At 40.8% G+C, this 10068-nt stretch overlaps 1 protein-coding gene across 1 annotated transcript in view; it reads left to right on the top strand.

Moving 5' to 3' along the window:
* The window catches only part of RIPK1 (receptor interacting serine/threonine kinase 1), a 54098-nt gene extending 46024 nt beyond the window's left edge, over positions 1-8074 (top strand). The window contains exon 8 of the mRNA XM_004711762.2: positions 7061-8074. Coding sequence (XP_004711819.1) covers positions 7061-7347 — 287 coding nt within the window. The 3' untranslated portion in view covers positions 7348-8074. The remainder of the gene's footprint in view (positions 1-7060) is intronic.
* The last annotated feature ends 1994 nt before the right edge of the window (positions 8075-10068 follow it).

Genomic DNA, 10068 nt, shown 5'->3' with positions numbered 1-10068 from the left:
AACAGTTTTAGTGGAATTCTAATATTTGTTAGATTATTCTCTCTGAAACTTCTCTCATATTTCCCCTGTAAAATATCTCTGTAATTTCCACAAAATTTCTTTATTCAAAATATTAGGATAAACACAGTATCTGATTCATAGTTGTTGTTGTTAATAAAATGAGACAATATATAGAAAGAACTTAGGACACTGCTTGGTACCTAATAAGCCAAAGCAAACTCACTGTCATTGAGTTAATGTGGACTCATAGCGCCCCCTGTGGGTTTCTGAGAGTAATTGTTGATGGGTGTAGAAAGCCTACTCTCTACTTCTGTGGAGTTGCTGATGGTTTCAAACTGCCGACTCAGCAGATCGCAGCCCAGTGTGTAACCATTGGCTCCAGGTACTTAGTAAGTTGTTAAAGTAAGAAACTACTCTTACCATCAGTATTCTAACTCACAACCAGGAGAAATAGCTGCCACACATCTTCATCTAAGAAAGTTCTGTAAAAGATAGCAGACTATTCCCTCCAGGGGGCTGTGTTCTCTCCATGGGTAGATATTGGGCTGCCAACCCAGAGTTCAGTGCCTCAAACACATCAGCTATTCCAGGAGAGAAAGAGGGCAGATAGGATTCCACTATACAGGCCAAGAATATTAATACCAAAGCACAATCTAGGAAAAGCAATGATGAGTCTGAGACCGTGTGACTAAAACCCAGCCTCTTTTAAGTAATTTATTTTTGTTTGTAAGAGTAGACACCATAGTGGTTGTTAGGTGCCTTCCAGTCAGTCCTGACCGATAGCAGTGCTATACACAACAGTATAAAACATGCCCATTTCTGCGCCATCCTCACAGTTGTGCCTGTGCTTGATCCCATGGTTTCAGCCACTTGCCAGTCCGTCTGGAAGGCGTTCTTCTTTTTCCCTGACCCTCTGAGACTTTATCAAGCTTGATAGCCTCCCCCAGAGTCTGGTCGCTTCTCACAACATGTCTAAAGTATGTGAGAGGAGGTCTTTCCATCCTTGCCTCTAAGGAGCATTGTGGCTGTACTTCTTCCAAGCCAGATCTGTTGGTTCTTTAGGCAGCCCATGATACTTTCAATATTCTTGGCCAGCATCATCATTCAAGTGCATCTATTCTTCACTGGTCTTCCTTATTAAGTGTCCAACTTTCACATGTATATGAGGCAATTGAAAAGACCCTGGCTTGAGTCAGGTGCACCTTATGCCTCAATGCAACCTCATTCTTTTGAACACTTTAAAAGCAGTCTTGTTCAGCAGATTTACCCACTGCAGTGCGTCATTTGATCTCTTCTCTGCGGCTTCCATGAGCATTGATTATGGTTACAAACGAGATGAGATCCTTGACGACTTCAGCCTTTTCTCCATTTATCGTGGTCCATTTGTGGGGGTCTTGATCTTTATGTTGAGTTGTAATCCATACTGAAGGCTGCATCCTTGATCTTCACCAGCAAGTCCCTCCACGTCCTTTCACTTTAAGCAAGCAAGGTTATGTCATCTGCTTCAACGATTGGTAATAAGCTTTCCTCTAATACAATGCCACATTCGTCTCCATATAATCCAACTTCTCTGATTTTTTGCTCAACATACAGATTGAATGAGTATGGTGAGAAGATACCACCCTGATACACACCTTTTCTGATTTTAAACCATGCAGTATTCCCTTGTTCTGTTCTCACAATTGCCTCTTGATCCATGTACGAGTTCCGCACGAACACAATTCAAGTGTTCTGAAATTCCCATTCTTCTCAAAATTACCCTTGGTTTGTTATGATTTACACAGCCAAATGCCTTTGCTTCATCAGTAAAATACAAGTAAACATCTTTGTCATCTTTCTGGTATTGTCTGCTTCAGCCAAAATGCATCTGACGGCAGCAGTGATAACCCTTCTTTCACATCCTCTTCTAAATCTAGTCTGAATCTCTTGCAATTCCCTGTCGGTATTCTGCTGCGACCTTTGTTGAATGATCTTCAGCAAAATTTTACATGAAAGTGAGATGAATGGTATTGTTCTAAACTTTGAGCACTCTGTTAGGTCCCCTTTCTTTGGAATGAGTACAAATATGGATCTCTTCCAGTCCATTGACCAAGTCGCTGTCTTCCAAATTTCCTGGCAGAGACAAGTGAGTGCTCCACCAGCTTGTTGAAATATTTTAATTGCTATCCCATCAACTCCTGGAGCCTTGTTTTGGACTAATGCATTTAGTTGCTTGAATTTCTTCCTTCAGTATTATTATTTCTTGCATGTAGGCTTCTGAAGGTAGTAGCATACATGGTAGAAGGTTGACTAGTTCTTTTTTGGAACTGTGACTGTGTATTCTTTCCCTGTTCTTTTTTTAAAACAATTTGATTGGCATATAATTTACATATCATACAATTCAGTTGTTAAATCTCATCAAGAAGCATTGGACAATCCTGACCACAATCCATTTGAGAATAATTTCTTCATTCTTGTACTCATTGTTATTAGCTGTCCAGTCTTTTAAAAATCATTTTATTATGGGCTCATACACCTCTTATCATAATCCATACATACATCAATTGTGTAAAGCACATTTGTATATTCATTGCCCTCATCATTCTCAAACATTTGCTCTCCACTTAAGCCCCCGGCATTAGGTCCTCATTTTCCCCCTCGCTCCCCACTCCCCCCTCCCTCATGAGCCCTTGATAATTTATAAATTATTATTTTGTCATATCTTGCTAGCTCCCCATTCTTCCTTAACTTCTTGCCATACCTCCAAGGAACCATTAATCCAGTTACTGTCTCTATAGATTTACCAATCCTGGATTTCATATACAGAAAAACATTTAAGAAAACTAACAATAACAAAGTAAAACACATTAAAACCTCAATCAAAAGAAATCCCAAATATTAAAAACTAGAACAAGTTTAACATGGATCATAAGGCACCTCCAATTATAAGATGCTACATTTTAACTTAACTGCATCTGCAATAAACCATTTTCCTGGGCCTTCTGCATGATAAGGCTATTTGCATCTTTGAACCATGGTCAGAAGGTGTGAAACAGAGGCATGGTCCATGTATTTCCCCTGAACTTTCTGTTTTAACTGAAACAACTTTAAAATGGGTCAAAAGGGAGATTAAGTGATAAGATATTCCATTAATCTATCTATGTCTTTCACAATCGACTTCCAATGCTCTGTCTGATACCATGGCTATCCACACCTCTCAGCTATGTTCACAGGGAATTCACCAGAAGCTTAATCCATGTGTGAACCCTGCAAGTGGCTATTGGGCTTTCACTGTCATCCATAGCCTTTGCAAACAGGTGTTCACAATTTAAGGCCTGATAACATTGTATTTACAATCCATGGGTCACACAGGCTTGTGTGCTTCTTCCATGTGGATTTGGTTGAAACTTTACTTAGATGTAAGCTTGTTTTAAGTCAAACCTTTAAGTCCCCTGATGTTGTTACTGTTAGTAGCTAGGCACCATCTAGTTTCTTTATCTCACTTTGCTAAAGTACCCGTCTCTTCAATGATCTCTTCAATTCTCATCTTCCTTTAAGGCTTCCTGCATCATTCAGCATTTTTCCTATAGAATCTTTCAATATTGCATCTCAGGGCTTGAATCTTTTTTCTTGAGTTCCATGGTTCAGATATAGTAAGTGTGTTCTTCCTCTTTCAGTTTCTAACTCTAGGTCTTTGCACGTTCCCTTATAATATTTTACTTTATTTTCAAGAGCTCCCTTTGAAATTTTCTGTTTAGTTCTTTGACTTCATCCTTTCTCCTCTGTGCCTTCGCTACTCTACAATTAAGAGCAAGTTTCAGAGCCTCTTCTAATACCCACGTTGATCTGTTCTTTCGTTTGGGCATTTTAATGACCTTTTGCTTTCTTCATAAATGATGTTCTCTATGTCATCTTACAGCTCTTAAATGTGAATAATCGTTCTATTGGTTAGATTTCTTTGAATGTGGATAGATATACCCTATCATCGACAGCATTGTATTTCAGGATCAAGCTTTTTATTTTAATCCTTTTATTAGGGGCTCATACAACTCATCACAATCCATACATACGTCAATTGTGTAAAGCACATTTGTACATTCATTGCCCTCGTCATTCTCAAAACATTTGCTCTCCACTTAAACCCCCGGCATCAGGCCTTCATTTCCCTGCCCTCCCTCTCCCCTCCCCCCTCCCTCATGAACCCTTGATAATTTATAAATTATTAGTTTGTCATATCTTGCCCTGTCCAATGTCTCCTTTCACCCACTTTTCTGTTGTCCATCCCCCAGGGAGGAGGTCACATGTAGATCCTTGTCATCGGTTCCCCCTTTCCAACCCACTCTCCCTCTACCCTCCCAGTATCACCACTCACACCACTGGGCCTGAAGGGATCATCCGCCCTGGATTCCCTGTGTTTCCAGTTCCTATCTGTACCAGTGTACATCAGGATCAATCTTGATATGCCCTTTTTGACGATGAATGCAACACCATGCTCTTGATTATGTTATTCCCGGCACCGTAAACCATATGATTTTCTGATTCAAAATGGCCAGTATCACGCCATTTCAGCTCATTAACACCTAGGCTATTGATGTTCATGGGTTCCATTTCAGTTCTGACGCCCTTCATTTTCCTAGAGTCATACTTAGTCCAAGTTCCAATGATTAGATTTTTGCAGCTGTGTCTTCTCATTTTGAGTTGGGCCCCATCAGCAAATGCAGACCCCAAAGGCTTTACTCCCCCAGGCTTCACTCTGTTCATGTCACCATAGTTGACTCTGCTTTGAGAAGGCAGCTCCTTCTTAGTAACATTTTGAATGCCTTCTGATCCGAGGAGCCCATCCTTTGAAATACCAGCAGGGTCACCCAAAGCGAACAGGTTTCAGCAGAAATTCTGGACTAAGAATGGATTATAAAGAAGGAATCAACAGCATCACAGCAACACACAAGCCACCAGAGCGAAACAAACCAAGTGCTGAATACAGCAGAACATAGACCAGTTCAACAGTATCACATGTGCATTCAGTAATACTAGTTACATTCTCTGAGTTGTGTAACATCCTTACCCTCTTTTTCTAAACTGTTCTTCCTCCATTAACATAAATTCACTGCTTCTAATGTTTCCAATTTAACCTTTCAAGAGTCTACCAGGTCAATAGTTTCAAACGTTCATGTAGCCTCCATTGCACTAAGCAAGTCTACATTCCATTAGCATTTGAAATCCTAAGAACCCAGGTTTCTACTTAACCCATGGATTGGCAATATATATATTTTTAGTAAAGGGCTGGAGAGTCAATATTTTAGGCTTCCTCAGGGCCCCGAGGTTCTTGTAGGAACTACTTAACTCTATAGCAATGTAGTATGTAGACAAATAGGCATGTCTGTGTTTAAATAAAACGTTATTTACAAATATAAGCAGATTTGGCCACAGTATAGTTTGCCAATCCTTGTTCTAGCCTATTTGATGGGAAGCATTTAAAATACTTATAGCAGAGTTCCTCAAATGTTGGCGAGACAGGAACGCCTCTGAGAAGCTGATGAACCCTATATGGCTCTCTCCTAGAGAGGTCCTGACTACATTTGGAAACTATCTCACGATGTTCTTGAAACATTGGCATCCACTAGTGGGGAGAGGAGAAAAAAGAATGAGAGTGGGGGGGGGGGATTTTAAAATTTCATCTTATTGAATCCTTTGGTCAAGATCAAAGAATATGTTTTGTTTGTGATGATGGCTTTATACTTTGATTTGTTTCTTTTTATTGGCTATTTTTATGAAAGAAGACGAGAAGGAGGCCAGTAGAAAGAGAGGTTATTATCAAAGGAGGAAGGAGGGACGGCAGTTGGAGGAAGCAGGCAGTGGCCCACAGACATTCCAAGAGGCGTGTCAGTACCTCATCCTGTGAGAGAAAAGAAAGCATAGCAATTGATGGAGTGAAACACTGAAGCACTTCGCTTTAAATTGTTGGTACTAATCACTATATAAAGTCACTATCTTCAATTCTATAGCTGCTGTGTTAAATTCGCTTTAGGAACCTGTAAACTACACTTTGGTCAAGACTTACATTTTCCCCCTTCAAAAGGCCCATAGTCTATCACGGTAATGTAATGTCAGACTTAACAGTGGGTTAATCACTTGGATTACATTAAAATCAGTTTTATTGCATAAAGACCTCTCACACATTTATTTATCCATTTCATTGACTTAATAGTTACCCTGCAAGATGTGACCATGCACAAACATGCATCACGATAGTCTCAATTTCCTTGATTAAATCAGCGGAAAGTGATATTTTGCGGAAAGGACAGTAGGACCTAGGAGGCCTTGACTCTGTAGAAAAGCTAAGTAGAAAATACTCAAAATGAACAAAAGCAGTGCTTCCCCCAACACACACTTTTATATCCTGGAAAGTATAATATAAACAGGCTACTGGTTCCAAGTTACTTAGAATGCCCAATCTAGTAGCCAAGTAGGGATTTTGGTCACTGCACCATCAACAGTGACTTAGGGTTGCATATATTGGGAGAAAGGAGTACCCTGTTCAAGTTCACACAAAGTCTTAGAAAGTCTCAAATCCAGTGAATAAACAGCTGTTTAACAAAGGTGACCGGTTTGGGTGGCTGCTGGTATTCGTCACTATACTTGTTTTACTTTCAGCAATTGAGGCAGTCAACATGTTCAAACAAGTCAGGGCTTGATACACTATCTTCTTTTTTTTTTTTTTTTAGCGTTTTATCTTATTTTAAATCATGCTATTGGGGCTCATACAACTCTTATCACAATCCATACATACATCAATTGTGCACAGCACACTTATGCATTTGTTGCCCTCATCGTTCTCAAAATTCGCTTTCCGCTTGGGTTCCTGGAATCAGCTCCTCATTTTCCTTTCCTCCCTCCCCACTCCCCCCTCCCTCATGAACCCTTAATAATTTATAAATTATTATTATATCTTATCTTGCCCTGCCTGGCATCTCCCTTCACCTACTTCTCCGCTGCCCATCCCCAGAGAGGAGGTTACATGTAGATCCCTGTGATCGATTCCCCCTTTCTGGCCCCACCATCTTCCTTTTCTGTTTTGCAGATAATCTCTCCAGTCTGACTGATAAACACCTGGACCCAGTCAGAGAGAATCTGGGAAAGCACTGGAAAAAATGTGCCCGTAAACTGGGCTTCACCGAACCTCAGATTGATGAAATTGACCATGACTATGAGCGAGATGGACTAAAAGAAAAGGTTTACCAGATGCTCCAAAAGTGGCTTATGAGGGAAGGCAATAAGGGAGCCACGGTGGGAAAGCTGGCGCATGCACTTTACCAATGTTCACGAATAGACATTCTGCACTATTTAATAGTTGCCAGCCAGAACTAACCCAGTACAGAGCTTTGACAGCATAAAGTAGACCCCTCCTCACTGGGTAAAGAACTCGGTGGAAAGTGTACTATCTCAAGAGAGCTCATATCCTGGAGTAAAGAGGGCAGAATTATTTCCTCATTGATCCATGTTCTGGTTCTGCATGAAAACCATTTTCTGTATCTCAGAGCTGAAGAACAGGAAAAGAAATCTGCAGCAAACAACTGATCTTCAGGAAAATGTAAGAAGGAAGACCAATCAATGCCCCAGGAACTAATCAAAGAAGAAGCCTCATTGAACTTGAGATGGAAAGGAGAGATATTTGAGGAAGGTCATTTTCCTTCAGTTCATTGCTGTAAACTTCAGTTTTTCAATTAATTCCCTTTCTCTATGCCTGAAGTTTTGTAAGAGCAAGAAAAAATTATTCAGAGACTATGGCAACATTCTTCTTTTATAAACCTACTGCCATTGAGTCATTTCTGACTCATAGCAACTCTTTATAGGGTTTCTAAAGCTGTAAATCTTTGCTGGGGCAGGTAGTCTTATCTTTCTGCTACAGAGCAGCTGGTGGGTTTGAACCACTAGCCTTGCAGTTAGCTTACCCAAGAGCACCACCAGGGCTCCTTGGCCATAATCACAGGAGAGTAAAATTCTATGTTCTCTCTAAATAGGCTTCTTGTATCACAATCAGTTTATCTTGGACATAGATAGTTGACTTCAGTATCAAATAAATGCTTATCTATTACTATGGGCTTCAAGAACTGCTTCAAGAATGCAAATCATCCTGCAAAGAGATTTTTATTTGAAAACGTATTATTAATGGGGAGTTAATACATATGTCATTCCATTCATCAATCACGTCAAGCGGTGTTATACAATTGCTGCCACAATCAGATTCCAAACATTCCTTTTCTTCCCGGACTCCTTGACGTCATCTCCCTTTTTTCCTCCTTCCTCCCTGAAACCCTTATTCTACTTGTCCCTGTAGGTTCATCAATCCTGAGTTTCATATAATGAAAAATAGAAAAACGTATTACACAATTTTTAAGAGGGTGTCCCCCAATGCCATAACACCTCTGATACAAACCCTAATATGAACAAACTAAAACAAAACAAAAACTCAGATGTCACAAACCAGATCAGGGCCATCCGGCGTGCATCAGAGGGGGGTCAACGGACAAGATTTCAACTGTTCGAGTCAGGTTTATCCCTTTTATCTTCTGTACCCATGTCCAGTGCGCTCTGTTTAGTACCCACTTCCCTCGCCTCCCCTCCCTCATTTATGGATAGAGGGCTATCACCAGAGGCTTATTTCCTATGTCGTTCCCACAAATGTGTGTTGGACTCCCACTGTCATCCATGGCCTTCTGCAAACAACATTCTTAAAGAGATTTTAAGAGGTGCAAACGGGGGGGGGGGCTATATAGGTAAAGTGGGGGGAGAGCATCAACATCTTCCAGATGGTTATAAAGACTTGCTCCTCATTGTTACTATTACAAACAAGGAAAACCTAACAGCTTCTTGATTCATTTTTCTAGTTCTTTCCTAACACTCTGGCACTTTAGGTGGTTTCCAACATTTGTGCCACCTGAGAAGGGAACACGTGGTGACCTCTTTACTCTGGAGCCTGGCGGGTGATCACCAACTGAGTAGCCTCCTCATGTACTCTAGTAGACTGGAAAATGAAGTTTCACTTTTTTCTGTGTTCTCTGAAGTTTAAAAAGAAAAAGGAGAGAGCTTCTTCAGAGTCTTGAAAGTGCTCCTCTTGCACTCAGCCTTTCCCTGGAAGTTCCCACATGAAGTTCTGGTAGGACGGAGGCACTAGAAGACAAGCTGGCCCCCTGGTCTCACTGCTGGCACCTGACTTTAGAACTGTGCAATCATGCTAAGCCTTGTCAAGGGGGAGAGCAGCACACGTGAAGTCCAGTCTGTCAGCAAAGGTGCCAGTGCTTTGTGGGTTAATAGCAGTATTGTTACTGCTTCTGATTCTGAAGATCTTCCAGTCCTGCAGACAGGTGCAGATGCACCCGAGCAGTGTGGCTGTACAGCGGGACAGCTGAACCTCAGCCTATTGGCATTTGGGGCAAGATCATTCTTTGGGGTGTGTGGGCAGTCCTAAGCATCGTGGGATTTTAAAAGCATCCCTGGTCTCATCTACCAGATGCCAGTAGTCCTATCCCCGCAACCCCTTTTCCCTAATGACAAAAATGTCTCTAAACACATTGCTGTCAAGCCAATTCCAACTCATAACAGTCCTATATAGAATTTCCAAGACTACATCTTTATAAGAGCAAGTTCTTCTTTCTCCTGTGGAGTACCTGATGGGTTTGAAAAGCCAATCTTGCCATCAGCAACCCCATATTCTAGTAAGTACCATATTCTCTAGAAGGTCACCACCAGGAACCTAAACAATGCAGTGCTTACATTTTTGGTTAACACTAAGATGACGTGTTGAGAATCATTGCTTTGAGGTACAAAGCCTTATTTTCTCCACACAAAACCTGTTGCTACTACAGTGAATGATAGGTACTCATTCTAGTACAGAGTTCTGAAATCGAGCCGATTAAATTCCCTTCTGCCATTCTCTAGCTGTGTGACCTAGATATGGTTCCCAATCCCCTTGTGTTAGACAGGGTTCTCTAGAGAGGTAAAACCAAATTGCTGATAATTTAATATATTTATTTATAAAGATAATTATATATATAACAAGAAATGAACTGTTAAATCATATACAGATAA

This window comes from Echinops telfairi, unplaced genomic scaffold, assembly GCF_000313985.2.
Source record: "Echinops telfairi isolate 266 unplaced genomic scaffold, ASM31398v2 ScPeMD7_655;HRSCAF=1070, whole genome shotgun sequence".
NCBI lineage: Eukaryota > Metazoa > Chordata > Mammalia > Afrosoricida > Tenrecidae > Echinops > Echinops telfairi.
The sequence above is the reverse complement of the archived record's forward strand: the minus strand, read 5'-3'. Positions and strand labels throughout refer to the sequence as shown.